The sequence below is a fragment of the Anolis sagrei genome, chromosome 4 (genome assembly GCF_037176765.1).
Source record: "Anolis sagrei isolate rAnoSag1 chromosome 4, rAnoSag1.mat, whole genome shotgun sequence".
NCBI classification, from domain to species: Eukaryota; Metazoa; Chordata; class Lepidosauria; order Squamata; family Dactyloidae; genus Anolis; species Anolis sagrei.
Window position 1 is genome coordinate 180,463,535 of NC_090024.1, and position 19,706 is coordinate 180,483,240.

General features: G+C 41.4%; 1 protein-coding gene across 5 annotated transcripts in view; it reads right to left on the reverse strand.

Annotated features, from left to right (window-relative positions):
* Positions 1 to 7,373: 7,373 nt before the first annotated feature.
* Positions 7,374 to 19,706, reverse strand: part of RNF220 (ring finger protein 220) — a 354,135-nt gene continuing 341,802 nt past the window's right edge. For all 5 annotated transcript variants that reach the window (XM_060773368.2, XM_060773364.2, XM_060773365.2 and 2 more), the window contains one exon: positions 7,374 to 10,269. In XM_060773368.2, coding sequence (XP_060629351.1) covers positions 10,198 to 10,269 — 72 coding nt within the window. In that variant the 3' untranslated portion in view covers positions 7,374 to 10,197. The remainder of the gene's footprint in view (positions 10,270 to 19,706) is intronic.

Here is a 19,706-nt window from a genome sequence, read left to right on the forward strand (position 1 = left end):
CCAATATGAAAGATATCTCCTTTCTAATTCTGTCCCAGAAAAGGAAACATAGAATGCTAACATAGAATGAATGCATCCAAAATCCACTGTGTGACAACACCTAGCAGCTTTGTTTGGATTTTTAAGAGTGTATTTCTGCGTCTCCATTACCATGCTACTTACTTCCTTAGGCGTAAAGTTAATGCGGAGTAATTCAACTGGAGGAGAGTAAAGAGATCAGGAAAGTTGGTAAAGTTGATATTCTGATATCTTGCAGGGTATTTTTTTAATATGTAAAATATGTAGGTCTTCCTGGCTTTCCATATGAACACTGGCTTCCCATTGTCACAGCAACACCATAGATCTACCACCATAAATTTTTGAGCAATTTAACTCGCTTTACAGAGCGATTCTTGCCAGCAGATGTCAGTGTTGATCCACTTGGGAAACTCAGCAAACCGGTTTTCTGCTAGTCTGCCATTTACTGTAATATATAGGAGGACGGGATCCAGAAAAGTTGTTGAGGGATGTCATGCAGTGGCCTGACTTTGATGGATGGTAAAAAAGTGTTCTGTCCTGGTCCAATTCAGAGCCATTCTTTGTGTCATCTCTTTTCATTTGAGTAGCTCACTTTTTGGTCAGTCTTCTACTTCAGACTGAATGTAAATTCCTAGAATCCTCCTTAGCATATATAGATCCAGTCCTGAAACTCCTCATACTGTAGCATGATGTTGTGAAACCAGAACCATGGTCTGTTGTAACATTTCCTGGCCAAATGTGAGAAATGTGGAGCATTTGATGGAAAGGTTCTGATAGGGAGAATTAAAGTCGGGCTTCTTGACAGAACATTCACATGGGCTGGGCACGAGCAAAATCTTGTTCCGATGTTGGCAACTGGACTTTTCAAGGCTCCTCCTGCTCAAACGACCCTGACTCAGAGTGGGGCTGTGCCCGAGTATAATAGACCAACAATTCCAGGGAGCTAAGAACTTATTGATACCAAACATATGAATGGGAAAGGAGAAGATGCTTGCTTTACGACCTGATTCAGTTTTTATTACAGGGAATTAGATGTTGAATCTAAACTCCCTAGCCTGCAATCACAGAGGCTTAGATGGACATATTTCAGAAGGGAACACAGGGAGCTGTTGGGGAGGCTTCATTAAAAAAAAAGAAATATGGCATTTCTTGAAGATTAGGAAAGAATAAGTGGCCCATTGTGATGTCTTTTGGCCTTTTTCCTAGGTACCGAGACCTGGTTTGCTGGAGACATTGAAAAGATGTTTGCTGATTTATATTTTACATAGAGTTTGAAGTAAATCTATCATATATAGTATATCTAGGATAATAGGTTATTTCATAAACGTTATGTGGTGGTTGGCAAAAACAGCCTAGCCAGTGGGCATGACAGGATATTAACTATAAAGGTCTCTAGAGCCAAACCTTGAATCCTTCAGTTTTGGCATTTTTTTGGTTGTCCATTTTAGTCTGGGATTGGAATAAAGGCAGTGAATAGAAATGCTATTGTTACCTCTTCTTATAGATATGCTGTTCAGGTTGACAAACCAATGTTCTCACCAATAATTGTTGAACACGTTAGATGAGATCCCAGTTAACAGTGACAGGACATAAAGCCTCACCATCATATTTCTTTTGAAGGTCTGGGAAGCTGCAGACAGCAGTTGTGCAGAACTATAGTCAGTCAATAACTGGGCAGATTAATGTGTCCATGGCCATTAGCCAGCAGTCACTCGCAGCTTCAGAAAAAGGGCCTCCACATTCCTCCCTTCCTCAGCAGTATGCAGTCTCCTCCCAGGGCTTGGGTGCCAGGCAGGAGAACATGGAAATGGGAGTTCCCAGTATTATGCCCCATCTGCTTGATGTAAAAACCCAACCATTGGGTACCTCCTTGCACACTACCTGTAAAAATACTTAATGCTGGAATAAGTAGGAGTTGTGCAGATATATATCACAAGGAGGATTTTCCTTAGAGACTTATCAAAAAGAGAGACTGTTAGATCCAGGCCTTCCTGAAAGCCATGTTTTTAGAGCTGAAAGTCCTGTCCATTCACCTCAGAAGTAAGGCAAGTATTAGGGCTATGTCCAGGCATTAGGCAGACCAAAGCTTGGGATACCGTGGAATCAATTACTATATATTTATTACAGGATGCAAAAATGTTCCCTCTCACCAAATTGGTTTGACTGGTCAACATACACAAGGTAACTTGTCTTTTTGGGAAATATTGTTTTTCTGGTTTGCAAAATGCCTTGCACGTGTTTTTTTGCCATTAATTAATTTGTGTTTGCTTTAATCTGGGCAAAATTCACTTGGCATGTGTACAACGATATTTTGCCATAACATGTTTTTACATGGCCTAGATTCTACCACTATTCTTTTAAAAATTGAATTAAATTTGGACTAAACACAGCTCTTTGGTGTTGTCTATAACCTGTTGGTAGAGCTAATATGCAATCACAGCAGTAGGGGAAGTTGAAATGTGGGCTGCATTGAATATTAAATTGCACAGTCCTAATGGAGAGACTTTGCTGTAACTTCACAGCTGCTCTCCCAGAGTGGGATTCGAGGTAACATACAGTAATTTTAAAAGATGCAATGAAAACAATTATTTTACAAAAGTTAAAAATAATTAAAATAATTAAAATGCTTAAAACCAAGTTGCTGCAGTGGCAAAGAATTCCTTTGCTCAGCTTTGGCTGGTTTGCCAGTTGTGCCCTTTTCTTGGTGAAGGGAAATCTGGCTGTTGTGGTCTGTGCTTTAGTTGCCTCTTGATCAGAACACGGTAGTGCTCTCCATGTGGGGTTCTATGATGAAACATCCAGACTGATGTTAGGTGTGCATTTTAGAAACCATGTAACATCAGTGCTGTTAAGCACTACACTAGCTACTAGTTTGCTTCCATGCTGAATTTAAAGTTGTCTTACAAAGACCTAAACAATATGGGGCAGTTTACTGCCTCTTTCTGTATGGGTCTTCATTTTAGATTTCTTATTAATAGATCTGCAAGGGCTGAGTAAGGTTGATCATGATTGGATGACTTTGAAGGTCTCTCATTCGGAGGGTTGCCTGTAATTGAAGTTAAAATGGATTATCAACTTCTAGGAAATCCACAAGTAGAATGTGGATTCAGGCATTTCAATTTCCTACTAAAGTAAGCTAGGCTTACACACTTTGTGCTATCCCCAACTGCTAAAAGGCTGGCATTGACCAATGCAAGAATCTTGGGGTGAGATTCAAAGACCTATCAATGTTGTTTATTCATTCAGTCAGTTCTGAATCTTCGTGACCTCATGGATCAGCCCATGCCAGAGCTCCCTGTCAGTGGTCGCCACCTCCAGCTCCTTCAAGGTCAAACCAGTCACTTCAAGGATCCATCCATCTTGCCCTTCGTCTGCCCCTCTTCCTTTTTCTTTCAATTTCCCCCAGCATCATTATCTTCTCCAAGCTTTCTTGTCTTCTTATTATGTGGCCAAAGTACTTCACCTGTGCCTCTAATATCCTTCACTCCAGTGAGCAGCTGGAGTACGGACTGATTTGATCTTCTCGCTGTCCAAGTCACTCCCAGAATTTTCTTCCAACACTACAGTTCAAAAGTGTCTATCTTCCTTTGCTCAGCCTTCCTTATGGTCCAACTCTCACATCAGTAAGTTACTACAGGGAATACCTTTGCTTTAATTATGCGGATCTTCATTGCCAGTGTGATGTCTCTCTACTCTTCACTATTTTATCGAGATTGGTCATTACTCTCCTCCCAAGAAGTAAACGTCTTCTGATTTTCTGGCTGCAGTCTGCCTCTGCAGTAATCTTTGCGCCTAGAAATACTGTGGTTGCTTACCTGCAACCATGGTTCTTCGAGTGGTCATCTGTGGAATCCACAATGGTGGAAAAAAGGGAACTGGGCTGGACACGTGGTTGGGAGCGCAAGGGTGGGGCCTTTCTCAAGTTAATTATTTCTATAAGACTTCTGGAGCTGCTGCCTTTGACATCAGAGTACCTATAGTGTGCATTCCACAGATACCACAAGAACGAAACAAAGTCTGTCACGGCCTCCACGCTTTCCTCTTCTATTTGCCAATTATAAATCAGTCTGGTTGCCTTAATCTTAGTTTTTTGGATTTTTAACTGCAACACAGCTTTTGCACTTTCTTCTTTCACCTTGGTTATAAGGCTCCCCAGCTCCTCCTTGCTTTCAGCCATCAAAGTGGTATCATCTGCATATCTAAGGTTGTTAATGTTTCATCCAGCAATTTTAACTCCAGCCTTGGATTCTTCAAGCCCTGCACAATGCATGATGTGTTCTGCATACAAGTTGAATAGGTTGGGTGAGAGTATATAGTCCTGCCATACTCCTTTCCTAATCTTGAACCAGTATGTTGTTCCATGGTCTGTTCTTACTGTTGCTACTTGGTCGTTATACAGGTTCCTCAGGAGACAGACATGGTGACTTAGTATCCCCATAGCATCAAGAACTTGCCATGTTCGTCTTGAATAACAGTATGCAAAGGGCAGTTGGCTAAAAGAATCTCAATCAATACGTTTCATATTGTTCTTCAGAGCAGTGTTTTCACTGGAGCAGAAGCTGGCCCCTTGTTGAATGCCTTATTCTTTCTGAAAAACAATGTGTGTTTGATTCAGTCAAGAAACCCTAGTTCCAGTTAGCAGACAAAGCAACTCAGTCCTTCAGGAGAGATTTCTTATAATTTGCATTGACTGATATACTTAAAGTCCCAAGAGGAATTTATAAATAATGTTAGTTTGAAAGAACGTGTATTGTATTGTGTGAGACTTTAAACCCATTCCATGCATCGGTAGTGAGGTGCTAAAACAAATCTGCCATCTCAAACCAGTTAAAACTAGAAAAATAACATGATGGTTGCAATGATAACTTCTTGAAAGACACTGCATACCCATTATGCTTTTACTGGCAAAATATGGTCTTATGGTGCTCAGCTTTGACGAAAGAGCCCACTAGCAGTCGGTTGTATTGGTGAGGAGGTCTTGCCAATATTATTTTCCTGAGATCTGCATCCTTGCAGTTTTCAATGTTTTTGATATTCATGCTATTACTGAGAGCATCATTCTTTATTCTTGAGTGGACTGGCCCTGCCAAAGCTAAGGCATCTTCACAGCCTGGAGGCTTGAAAACTAACTACTGAATCAGTTGACCTGGACTAGGGTTTAGTTTGCCCTAAGGCTAGCTGAGCTCTGCATAGTCAAACTTACCTTATTTGGAGCTGTTTATGCAGTTGTTATGAGATCGTCTAAACTCCCAAATCCAGCGTGTCTGTGTTGTGAAGAAGTCATAAATGCTTTATAGATAGTCAATACTGAGATTTCTCTCGCTCCGCTCCATAAACTGGAAAATCCTCTTCCTCTGTGCACTCCTTTGACTCTAAGGAGCCACAAAGTACAGGGCAGATATTAAATCACATTTTAGGAGTCAGCTGCTGCTTGACCTTGGTCAGCTTTGTTTGTTATAGCTTGCAGCTACATCTGGGATGGAAAAATATAACAAGAGTTCCAAGATGTGCCTTTGTTTCCCAAAATACCGAGTTAGATTTTGGAAAGCCCTTTCACAGATTTTTGTGGATCTCTGGATTCATATCACACTTGGTATTGGAGATTTCCTATCCATTAGGTGAGTAGTAGAAGTATGAGTTTATTTAGGTGAGAATAGTATGAGTTCCCCTTGAGGTTCTACCACTTTGGCAGTCAAAGGAGAACCAAGATGACATGTGAGGCATGTACACAAAACAGGTAAAGCCACTGCCCAGAATCCAGGCTATCCAGCTGTTTACAAGGTGTTTCTCTGTATAATCATAGATTCTTATGGTGTCATGCACAGGGATCATGAAGAAGAACCCATTGATCTAATATATCCATATTATTCTTCTATTCCTGGGGTGCTGTTGTTGCTGAACAGTGTGTTTAGGCTGAAAGTGGGGAATCCATTCAGAACTATCAGCAGTTCAAGTTTTACATGTTCCTTAAGGGATTTCAAAGCCCTCATACTAAACATACTTACCCATCCTCCCTTAGGAAGAATCTAACATTTTAGAAGCTGGCTGTAAACTACATAAAATGGCATCATGGTTATAGAAAGGTAGGAAGAAAAGTTAATTAAATGGGTTAATCTCACACTTCAAATAATTCATTTATGGAACTCTTTCTCTAAAACTTGAGTGATCATGAAGGAGTGTGACTATTATTAGTAAAAAATATCAAGATTTGAAGAAATCAGGAACCAAAGTGTGTGTTCAAGCAATAGATCATGTTATACAAATACTTGAGAGCAGTAGTTCAACCTTTGGGGGCATGGGGAAAGCACTCTGCACACGTCACTGGGAATGCATAAAAGTCAGTTGCTGTCATCCGTAGATTTTTCTGCTCCAAGGAAGTCTCTGTGATAAAAGTATTCCAGGGCAAATAGCTCAAGTTTGCTATAGTTCCCAACTGAGTATTTATAAGACCTCATGACCCTGGAAATAGCACAAGCCAATGTTTTGCATGCTATTTTGGGAGATTCATCCTGCTGTTTAAATGCTCTGCTCCATATGAAATTTGGATTAGACCCACTTCAGTTTTCAGTTCTAGTCCATCTTCTTCTTTAGGAACATATGGATAAACGGCAATTGGTCTTGCCTGTGGCCTCAAATGTGTTATTTGCTCAGTGGATACTGGTGGAAACATTTGAGCCACACTTGAAGGGAGCCCAGTAGGAGCTGGGACAACTATTGTAGCAGACAACAGAGGTGGAGGTGGTGGTAGTAGCAGAGGGGGATTCATACTAATTCAATTACTGAGTGAGTATGAATCCTCCTCTGGTGTAGACTCCCTGATCCTGACAAATCTGTATCAGTGGGACATGTTTGAAGTGGTGGACCATGTGTGGCTATATGGCCTGTATTATGAGGATATTTATTCCCATATTTGAAGCAGTTCCCAGGAAAGCCTGATCATTTTATATTGGTTTTAATGTTGTGAGTTACTTTTGAGTTACATTCAAGAGAGGAAAGCAGGGTATAAATAAGAATAGCAATGACAGCAAAGTTATATCTCACTTTCTATCTTCAGTTCTTTCCAAGAATCTGTTCTGAAAGTTTCCAAGTTTTGTAATTTAGTCTGTTCTACCAGATCAAATCCCAATGTTATATGTCTCATTTCCAGTGAATTCTGATTTGGCACTGGCTACAGTATTGCCACTCCTGCTTACCTACAGGCATATTTTACTATCTTTTCTTTTCAATTTCTTTTTGCCTTGCAACGATCTGGCATATGTCTGATCTGTAACTGTAATAAAGAATATAACTATATAGTGGCTACCAACATAAGCATTGAAACTCTTGAGCAAAGATAAGGTGGCAAGTACACTTGAAAGGTTTTATATTCATTTAATTAATGTCAATGTAGTTTACAAACGGGAATGACAAGTACCTTTTTTATAGAATATACATCGACACACAATCATTGACACAACTTGAATATTACCTTGTGCAGCTGGGAATCTTTGGGCATTTTTTTTCAAGTTCATTGAGGAAGAGGGAATGGTCATGGAATTTTGCCAAACGTGCCTTGCTCCAAAAGAGGAAATGAACAAGTCAATCCCTTGCACTTTCCTTTTGGGGCTTTTCTCCCTTCCCTACGCCCTCAAGGAAAAAAAAAGTGAGATTTAACTTTAAAAATAAAGGCTACTAGTTATATATGGTTTACATATATTCATTTGGCTTAGTAGTGGTCCATAGGACCAGAGAAAGCTCCTTGCTCCCAGTGCCAATTTGCTGGAACGTCAAGAGTGAGCCTTCTCAGCATAGCCTATTCCAAAACAGATCAGGGTGAAATGTAGCGTTCCACTAGAAGTCTCAATAGAGATGGCTTGATTGTACTGGGCGAACAGATTTGGGGTGATAAGACATCCCCACTGTGATAAATTTAAGAATGCTTAAGTGCTATACCAGTGGAGGAACCTCCTGGTTGAACAAATGGCACTCCAGAAGCTTTGTGGCTCTTGCCAATTGTTGTTGCCCATTAATATGCGAGATCTGCTCTTGGTTGAAAAGGGGTATTCCCTCCCCTTTAACATAAGCTGCAGGTGGCCCTTTGTTACTTCAGTTCCCAGGGAGGAATGATCAGAAATGGGGTGAAATGAGACACTGATGTTCATACACGCTGGAAGCTCAGGCTCATCTAAAGGTACCAAACTATTCACAGGATAAAAATGTGTGTAGTACAGCAATGACCAACATTTTCTTAAGAGAAGCTGTTCCCACCTTGCATCCAGTCCCTGATCAGCCAAGCTGCAACATATATATATGCTGCAAAATATAATTGAACCATTGATAATGGTTTGTCTGGTGTAGCTGGCCTTCTAGAATCTAAAGGATAGATTTAACCTCAAAATACATTAGCCAGAATAACTCACTCCGAAGGTAATTTGTAGAAGATACCCGTGCATAAACACATCATTTCTGTCACTCCAGTTTAGGTGAATCTCCATAGAGGGGTCTATTAGTAAAGCCAGCTATTGGAAATATCAACCAAATGTCTGGCTTGAGTCTCAAGATTCCCAGCAATCTTAACTTTTCTTCTCCAAATGGAAGGCAGGCAGCTTCTTTGCCTTTTGTGTGTATTAATATTTGTGTTACTTGTTTCTGGTTAAAAATACGTGGTGAGCAGACTGCACAAGGCTCACTTCTGGGGTACTTTCAAAATGCAGAATAAGAGCCTGGTAAAATGCATGTCAGGAGCATTGTGCAAACACATCACCAGAGGTTCTCATCTTGTGGGGATTTGTATCAAGTTATATTATTGCCACAGCTCCAAAGTAGGAGTGATAAAAGACTAAGTAATGCCCCGACCACTAAGAACCTGCACATACTTATTTATTTTCTTTTAAAAGCATGGAATCTTTGAAAATGATGGAATGTCAATACAGTACCTCGGCTGCCAGAGTACCAGAACACCTGCACCATGTTTCAGGAGGGAGGTGAGATTATCTCCTGCTCAGACAAAGCATTCAGAATGTATCCTCTACATTTATTCTTCCCCTCATAGAAAGAGCTAGAGAATCTTGTTCAGTGCATGGGCTCACATCCTGGAGAAAGTATCCTTGGACAAAAGATGGCTTCAGCTTTCACATGACCAAAGAACCTGGTTCGAGCAAAGTTACACCGACATTGCCAGCTGCAACAGGCACTCTCCACTTTTTGCTGCTTTATGTAAACATCCTTTTGCCTGCTGGAAATGTGGTAAGATCTTGCAAACCTGATCTTATGTGTCTTTCTTTCTGAAAAACTGAAAATGTTTAAGTGGGATAAGGATCTTATATAAATACTTCCATTAGCTATAACTAATGACAAAAAATCCTGTTTTCCCTATTTCTCTTAGAAGGTGTGTAAGTTATGGGCAAAATTACAGCCATTATTCGAAGCTGTTAACTTCATATTTGAATGAGGAAATATACACCACAGAACATTAAACCATTTATATTATATATATGTATAATATATATATATATATACTTTTTAAACTAATGACTTTAATGTCAAAACTCTGCAGAACCAAGAAAAATATGGGTTTAATGTTCTCTGTATTTTTTTCTCTTCTTTCTTTTTTAAAAAACGTACAACCAAAAACCAAAATAAAAATAAAAATAAAAGGGAAACATTAGTATGTAATGTTGGAGTCTATCCCATTTATACACAACATTGTAAACATATAATCTATATTACATGTGCTTCATTCTGCCTTTTGAGGGTGCGTGGGTGTAGGCTTTTCCTTTGACTTAAAAAGAAAAAACAACTTGAACGCCACAAATAAAATTGGGGATGGGAGAAAAACACAAGGAACAGGCTATGAAAGTTCCTGCTGTGGAAGATCCAGCCCCTTCTCTGGTGGGCATGTCGACAAAGATACTCCCCCTGGAAAGGCTTGCAAGTCGTCCACGATGGAACCCAGCTCTTGAAGAAATGGGACAAAACGTGGATCGTCAGTTTGTAAAAAAGGGGAGATTGACAATAAGGATTTCGGTTTGGCCTCCTTCTGGAGTTGGCAGCGCCAGTGACAGGTCTGGAAGCAGAGGCATCGTGCGGCTCCCAAAGCCTCTAGTCCACATTTGGAGTCTCTAGTTTTGTTTTCAAGTTGCTGTCACTCCTTTTCCCAGTCCCCATGATACAGCAAGCTGATCGGAGCAGCATTGTCCTTCATAAGTAGATGCGCCTGAGATCCCCTGGAGAGGTGATGGTGTTGCACTGTGGGCACAGTTTCTTGGCACCCTGTGTTGGATCAAGAAAGAATAGAGTTTTACAGAGGAAGAACAATGCTTCGGTTATATAAAAAACAACATAGTATTAGAAGCAGCATTCAAAAGTTTACGACAACTATAGGATTGGGCCTCAGTTTAGGGAAAGAAAGGCTTGCTCTTCTCCTATGAAATCAATGCCAAGGGTGAAAGCAGATCAGAACGAAGAGGAGAAGGGCTGATTTTATGATTTGTAAACTACCATAGCCTCTTTGAGCCTGTTACATTTTCTTGCACTGAGACTTCACCTTATCTCTTATTATTGAGAAACATGCAAATGCTCAAGAAGTCAGACAGCAACTTCGATCATTCCTCAACGCTCCATATGCTTGGTAAGGCTGACAGTTGGTAATCCAACAGCATTCAGAAGACTGTCCATTTCTCATCTCCCTTTATGTCTGGCAGGTGAGCAAAAACTGGAAAAGAATACCATCCCTTGTGAAATGCTCATGCACTTCCAGAAAGAAGCACCAAGATAGTACCAGGCTGCAGACAGCTTCTGTCTACTTATTGTCAAATATTATCTTATACTGCTGAGGGGTGGAAGCCTCTGTGTAACTGAAAAATAAAAACCTAGGTATGAAAATATTCAATTCTGAAATAGCTGAAAAGTGCTTTATTTATTTATTAGCTGTCCTCTGCCACGCGTTGCTGTGGCCCAGTGTGGTGATCTGGAAAATAAATTAATTAGAAAGTGTTGATTTCTAATATATGTAATTTCTTTATGCTTGTGGGTAAACAGTATTTCTTATTGTTTCTTTGTCAGTGTTGATGTGGAGATTGCTTGGTTTGCCTATTTATTTATTTATTTATTTGGTGCATTTGTTAACCGCCATTCTCAGCCCTTTAGGGCGACTCATGGCGGTGTACAACATACATACTTTGGAACATGCAACATATCATTGTCCTTCTGTAGAGGTCCCTTTCAAATCTATGATACTATATATATATGTGTGTATGTGTGTGAATCATATCTATCTATCTATATCTATGGCTGGATGGCTCTTTGTCAGGAGGGCTTTGTTTATGTTTTCTTTCACTGGTGAAGGGAGTTGGACTGGATGGCCTTAGGGCAGCATTTCTCAACCTGGGGGTCTGGACCCCTGTGGAGGTCATAAAGGGGCGTCAGATGGGTCCCAAAAGCATCAGAAAACACAGTATTTTCTGTTGGTCATGTGGGTTCTGTGTGGAAAGTTTGGTTCGATTCTATCGTTGGTGGGATTCAATGCTCTTTGATTGTAGGTGAACTATAAATCCCAGCAACTACAACTCCCAAATGACAAAATTAATTTTTTTGAGTGAAGGACATACATTGGGTTGTTAGGTGTCTTGTGTCCAAATTTGGTGTCAATTCATCCAGTGGTTTTTGAGTTCTGTTAATCCCCACAAACAAACATTACATTTTTATTTATATAGATTTAAAACATTTATATTTTGCCCTTCTCACCCCGCAGGGGACTCAGGGTGGAGCCCAGCATATATACAGCAAACATTCAATGCCGGGACATAAAACCATAAATATATACAAACATTAAAATCACTAATATCCACATTAAAAGTTGCTTAAAAACCATCTCATAACCATGATCACAATCTCTAGGGCCCCTTACGCCTTTCAGTTCTAGTAATGAATGACAGAAAACTAAAAAGCCCAAACAAAGACAACAGTAGTTGAGTGTAAGATGCAAATTAAATAAGACAATGCCTGGCACTCCATTAGTCAATGATAATGACAGAGAAAGGAATCAGGGTCAAAATGTACTAGTCATCTGATTGACAGGTGTGATAGAAAGAGGATGATAAAAATGGCAAAAACAGACTTGCATCAGTGCATACTGTGAAGGCAAATACAACTTAGGAAAGCTATTGAGAAATGTAGGGCAATGGAATTCAAAATGAACTTTGGCAAGAGGAAAAAGGGGCAAGCCCTCTTTCCACGATCCAGTCTTCCATTTGCATTTGTCAATATGCCATGTAATGCTGTGGTTACAGGTTTCACCTATGCAAAAAGGTTCACAGAATCGCTATTTCTGTAATTGAGAAGACATTTAACATGTAGATTATGAGAAAATAAGAAAACAAAGAGATGCAATGAAACTGAACAACAAAGATTTATAGGAAAGGAAAGAGAAGATTAGCACTTAAACATTATTATGGTACAAAATTTAAGAAATGTGTGAAAGGTAGTTTTGACCAGGGTGGCCAGACGTATATCTAATTGTAGAATTCTTTGTGATTTGCAATGAATTTTCAGAGATTTCTAACTCTCTACTCTGCTAAATTGGACTTCTGCAATTAAAATAACTTGGGCTGAGAATGGATTATTGTGTGGAAAAACCACAAGCCCAGCTGAGATGCTCAAACACTTATGATTAATAGCTGTACACCAGTTACATTTTCCTTTAAAATCTAAGGTATCTGAAGTAACTTGGTGGATCTCGAAGTTCCAGTAATATACAAAACAGATATTGTAAGCCTAAAATTTAACCTCCTCGTCTAGAAATTTTTAAAATACATATGGCTACAAATAATCAAGAACGAATACTTTACTTCAAATGTCTTAATTATCGTTATAGATAAGGTATGGATATTATTTCCACTGGAAACATTTTCTACTCCACTGGAGTGAGGAACAGCCACTAAAAGAAATTACCAACATTTTTGCCTATACTTAGGCTTCTTTGTGCTGAGGCTTTGCCTTCTTGTCCTACTCCAAAAAGTTATCAAGGGTGGTTGATGAGAACATAAAAATATGAAAGGTTTCTACCACAGGGTTGAACAATTTGTGCTGGCCATAGCTGAAGGTCTGAAAGAGGAGACTCTGCTGGGTCTTTCAGCCAGCGGGTAGGCTCAAATCAGTGAAATGAAGTATATTTGAATCTGACATATTGAAAGCCCGTCTCCTCCTCAGCCCTAGAACATCTGGGCAAACAGAGGTGTGGGGGCTCTACTATACTAATTCACTCCTATTGCCTGTCACAAGAGCACATCCACCATAGCCAACCCCTGCTCCAAACCAGAGAAGATCAAGTTGGGACAGCTGTCTCACATGCCTTACTGACACCATGCCTCATATACCTTATTTTTTTTAATAAAATGCAAAAACAAACAAACAAAGTAATGATTTTTTTTTAAAAAAAAACTCTGGCAACAAAACTACCAATCTTGTGAAGCCCCTAGAATGTTAGCTTTAAATACCGTAGACTCAAGTCTCAAAACCACTGTTCAATGGACAATCCTCAGTAGAAGTTTCTATTGTTGCCACTTTTATGACAGACTGGAATAAATAAGGGTTTTAAATCATTTTGTGTGTGTATAAAATAGCATAGGAATACTGAAGAAAGCAAGATAAAAGAACCTTAATGCGAACCATCCACTCACAGAACAATTCCTCCCACTCCCAGAAACACACACACACAGCGACTTGAATGCCAAGCTGCAAGACCTGCTGATTGCATCCAGGGATGTGGGCTGGGAGTGACAAAGGTTTAAGGCACTTGCAGGGTCATTCTTCCATTTAAACATTTTCTCAGTCCTGCATAAAGCACTCGTTACATGAGGCAATTAAACAAGCCTCACACACATGCACTGGCACAGAGCCAGTGAAAAAGGACTTCCTTTCCCCAGCCCCATCCCGTTCACCTGCCAGATGGGGTTACTAAACTTTTCCCTTGAAATAAAAATACTGTGGAATAATAAGCCACACCTGTTGGACATGGAAAAAATATCTGAAATGTCCTCCTGCTCCTTTCATCGTGGCCCCATGGAAAAGTCTTGATGGGTAACAGCAGTGTATGCTGCACTGAAGGCCACCTCAGCTTTTCCGTTATAAACCCCAGTTTTCCAGGGTTTATAAAACCCGGCTGCAAAATGTAGCTCCGGGGCTGAAACACGGCACCAAAAAGGAATGATGAAGAGGTGGTTTTATTTGCCCCCACGCATTCTTAATTAAAATTTGGCAAGTGATTGATCTAGAATGTGGGCTAATCACTTTGGGGAGTTTGAAAAATAACGAGAGCAACTCACTTTACAAAGTCATTATATCTCACACCATGTCAGGAAGGAGCACTGCTTTGAGAAAAGGGTGAAGAATTTGCTTTAAAACTGTGAAGAAAACATTTGCGGTCTAAGGTAATTTCATTTCCTGGTCTACAAAACAATTCAGAGCTTTACCATTGGGAGATTTGAGAGAACAAAACATTTCTAATACAAGTTAAATGCCCAATCTTGACATATCCAAGAAACCTATGCTATCACAAAGATATCACAACCCCGCTCCACTGTTAGGAAACACAATTTGGCCTCAACTTCTTTTAATTTACTACTTAAATTTAGTCTCTAACTTTAGAGATGTAATTACGTCATGTTTCTGTGCTGCACCTACCTAGTAACCAATGGTTCATCCAAAGTAATGTCAAGATCTCTGAGTTACAGCTAGCCTTGTTGTGCCTTGGTCAATGTAGAACAGACATGGATTTTCCACCCTGATATATATCACTAGGTATTATCTGACTTTTCCAAGTCTATCAGTAATCAAGGCAATGTGCATTAGGGTGCTTTAACTGCAGGCCACATGGCCACAACATATATCCTAATTTTGGGAGGCTTCAGTTTTGTCCCTTGTTTAGCATTTTGTGCCACCTAGTACAAGATCAAGAAAGTCACAGATCTGAGTTTATAAGGTAACAGGACCTCTTGGAGGGCCTCATTCAGAGGATCACCATAGGTTAAAGCCAACTTGTTGGCAGAAAACAACAACGAAGTATATGAAGAATTCCGGAGTATTTAAAAAGCTCGCACACCCTAATGGCATTTCCTAATACAGGCAGCCCCCAATTTACAACAAAATAGATTCTGTAGGTTTGTTCTTAAGTTGAATTTATTTGTAAGTCAGAACAGGTACATTTTTAACTCCAGACAACAATATTTATTTTTTAGCTTTGGATAGCATAGGGAAGGGTTATCACCCCAGTGGTGTGACTCATAGTTACAAATGGGGGTGAGACAACAGGAAGTGAAAGAACTCTACCCTTAGCAAGGGAAATTCACTCCTGACAGAGTTATCATGGTGAAAAAGTGTCTCAACTGAAAATTTCTCACCAATCCTTGTTTCCACAACAAGCCAATTCTCACGGACAGAAATTGTGGTGAAATCTTCTAAACAGGAGCACAGACAGCAAAACAACACCATTGGGGTGATAACCCTTCCCTATGCTATCCAAAGCTAAAAAATAAATATTGTTGTCCGTAGTTAAAAATGTACCTGTTCCAACTTACAAATAAATTCAACTTAAGAACAAACCTACAGAATCTATCTTGTTGTAAACTTGGGGACTTGCCTATATGAAGGATTTGATTTCTACTGTCATTATTACAGAGAGGGAAAGCTAGTACACATACCAATGAAGGGAAATAATAAAAACCACAAGATTCTGGAGGAGGGAAGAAGCACAGTCACCTCTCAACAAGGAAATTTCCCAGGCAGTAACAAGCCACACCTAAAAACTGTCAGGCCATCAAATGCTAATCAAGGTGGCTAATTGAAACATTCACACCTAGCTCCCACAGACAAGTTCTTTCTCCCACCCTGGACCTTCCACAGATACCTAAACCCAATTTTCCAGTTTCCAACAAACCTCAGAACCTCTGGGGATGCTTGCCACAGATGCAGGCGAAATGTCAGGAGAGAATGCTTCTAGAACATGGCCATACAACCCGAAAAACCTACAACCCAGTGATTCCAGCCATGAAAGCCTTCAACAATACATTGAGCACAATCATGTTATTATAATCTGAGCTAGACCTTTCACCCAAGTCTGCATAAGGTGTATAGAAGAAAAAAGGGAGAAATTATCAGAACAGTGTGAAAGCTAGTTAAGTGGGTTGGCATCAGTTTGAATTTGAGGAGTTTACCAAAGTAAAGTTAACCATCAGAGCTCATCCTCACTGGTTTATTTTATTTATTTATTTATTTATTTACTATACTTGTATACCGCCCCTCTCAGCCCGGAGGCGACTTGGGGCGGTTTACATTTGGCAATCAATGCCCCATAAGACAAAATACAGTAAAAAACAATTACATATAGTATAAACCATATAAAAACAATAAACAATAAAAAACAATTCTCAGCGTCTCATCATTAAAATAATTTTCCATCGCATCGTCCTGTCGTTCCATGAGTCTCAATTAATCAGGTATACTGCGTCTGCAAATGCCTGCTTGAACAGCCAGATCTTAACTCTCTTTCGAAATGTCAGGAGGGAGGGGGCCGATCTAATGTCCTTAGGGAGGGCATTCCATAGTGGGGGAGGGGCAAGGCTGAGAAGGCCCTGTCTCTCGTTCCTGCCAATCGGATCTGCAAATAAGGCCGGACCGAGAGCAGGGCCTCTCCAGATGATCTTAAACACCTAGATGGTTCTTAAGAAGAAATGCGTTCAGACTGGTAAACTGGGCCAGAACTGTTTAGGGCTTTAAAGGCTAAAGCCAGCACTTTGAATTGTGCCCGGTAGCAAACTGGCAGCCAGTGGAGCTGGCGCAACAGAGGAGTTGTGCACTCCCTGAGTGCTGCTCCTGTTGACAACCTGGCTGCTGTCCGTTGGACCAATTGAAGCTTCCGAACAGTCTTCAAAGGCAGCCCCACGTAGAGAGCGTTGCAGTAGTCTATACGGGATGTAACCAGAGCGTGGACTACTGTGGCCAGGTCAGACTTCCCAAGGTACGGGCACAGCTGGTGCACAAGTTTTAACTGTGCAAATGCTCCCTTGGCCACCGCCGAAACCTGGGGTTCCAAGCTCAGCGATGAGTGCAGGATCACACCCTAGCTGCGAACCTGTGTCTTAAGGGGGAGTGTAACCCCATCCAACACAGGCTGTAACCCAATGCCCTGTTTAGCCTTTCGACTGACCAGGAGTACCTCTGTCTTGACAGTATTGAACCCTGAGGAACCCCACAAGACAATGATTGTGGGGTTGAACAGGTGGTTCCCAATAACACCATCTGGGAACAACTCTCTAGGAAGGACCGGAGCCACTGCAGAACAGTACCTCCAAGGCCCTTTCCTGCGAGGCATCCCAGAAGGATACCGTGGTCAACTGTATCGAAGGCCACTGAAAGGTCCAGCAGAACCAACAGGGACACACTCCCCCTGTCCAGTTCCTGGCGAACATCATCCACTAAGGCAACCAAGGCTGTCTCATTACCATGTCCCGGCCTAAAACCAGACTGCGCCGGATCTAGATAGTCCGTGTCTACCAGGAACTCCTGGAGTTGCGAGGCCACCACACGTTCCAGGACTTTGCCCAAATAGGGGAGATTGGAAACAGGCCAATAGTTGACAAATTGAGTGGGGTCCAGTGATGGTTTTTTCCAACAGTGGTTTTATCACAACTTGTTTTAAGCTCACTGGAATATTGCCTTCCCGGAGGGAGGCATTAACCATCACCTTTACCCACTCGGCCAATGCATATGGTCGCTCTCATCCCTCCAAGTATCTTGTCCACATCCTCGGGTTTCACCAATCGAAATGAATCCATCAAAATCGGACAAGCAGGTGCTCGTGTTACATCCTCAGAGACTGCCGTTAACATGGTGTCCAGACCAGAATGGATCAAAGCGACTTTGTCTGCAAAGAACCTAGCAAACACTTCACAGCGGGCTGTCAAGTTGTCAGGGCTCCCATCCTGGACAGTGGGATTTAATACGCCTCTGACAACTCGAAACAGCTCCACGCAATATTGACTGCCAGAAAAAAATTCTTTGCAGCCTTTATTGCTGCAGCATATGCCCTTAGAAAGGCAACAAGCCGTGTTTGATTTGGCTCGCTCAGATCCGAACGCCACATGCCCTGTAGACTCCTCTTCCTTCACTTCATCGCTGCCAACTCCTTGTTGAACCAAGGAGCTGGTTTAGCTTGGCTACTTGAGAGGGGTCGTTCCAGAGCAATCATGTCTATTGTCCTAGTTATCTCCCCATTCCAGAGTGACCGGAGCATCAACAGGATCACCAACTGAGGTGGTGGGAAATTCCCCAAGAGCCGTCAGGAAGCCATCAGGATCCATAAGCCTCCTGGGGCAGACCATCTTAATGGGCCCTCCACCCCTGCGGAGATTAGAGGATGCAGTGAGTCTAAACCTGAGCAGGTGATGGTCGGTCCATGGCAATGGAGCGATAGTTAGCTCCTCCACACTGCCACCATTCTCTCATCCCTGACAGAAAACCAAGTCTAAGGTGTGGCCAGCAAAGTGAGTAGGGCCAGATACCTGTTGGGACCGCCCCATGGTCGCCATGGCAGACATGAAGTCCTGAGCTGCTCCTGATAGGGTGGCCTCAGCATGGACATTGAAGTCCCCCAACACAATAAGCCACTGGGACTCCAATACCAGGCTCAAGACCACCCCGGCTAGCTCAGGTAGGGAGACTGTAGTGCAGTGGGGTGGACGGTACACTAACAGAATCCCTATTCTGTCCTGGTCACCTACCCTCAGGTGGACACAATCAAAGTGCTGGCGTTAGCCTATAAAGCCCTAAACGGTTCTGGCCCTACTTACCTCTCCGAACGCATCTCCTCCTATGAACCGACTAGGACACTAAGATCATCTGGGGAGGCCGTGCTCTCTGTCCCGCCTGCATCACAGGCGCGCTTGGCGGGGACGAGAGACAGGGCCTTCTCAGTGGTGGCCCCTTGGTGTGGAACACCCTGCCTGCAGATATCAGATCGGCCCCCTCCCTGCTGGCGTTTCGGAGGAAAGTGAAGACCTGGCTATTCGAACAAGCATATGATTAAACAGTGTAATTGAACATAGGAATACGGAATAATGGATGATGAGACTGGATTCTGATTTTACTGTTGAGGCGCTAATGATTGTTATACTGATGTTTAATGATTTATGTTACAATTGTTTTTAATTGCCCTATACTTGTCTCGTGATGTTTTGTGTTGATGTTGTTCACCGCTTTGAGTCGCCTGAGGGCTGAGAAAAGCGGTATATAAATAAAGTAAATAAATAAAAAATAAAATAAAATTTGGTTGACTGAGGAATGGAGCACCCGGTCAGGGGAATGGAGTCCTCATAGATTCCTATTAGCAATATCTAGATTGTAAGTACACAGACAAGACTAGACTGCTGTAAAGTTGTATAACAACAACATCTTTATTTTTGTATCCTGCCACCATCTCCCTGAAGGGACTCGTGGCGGCTTACATGGCGACCAAGCCCAACACAAACAAAATAAAATATAGCACAATTAAAATACATTGCATTGCAATAATTAAAACAATAAAATTGAACAAGGAGGGTGGGGCAAGGGCTACTGCAATACAGCTGTAAGGGCAGGGTGGCAATAAAGTGCTGTAAGGCCAGACAATGACTTAGGATTAAAGGGGGGGGGGGTAGTCAATAGATGAACTGATT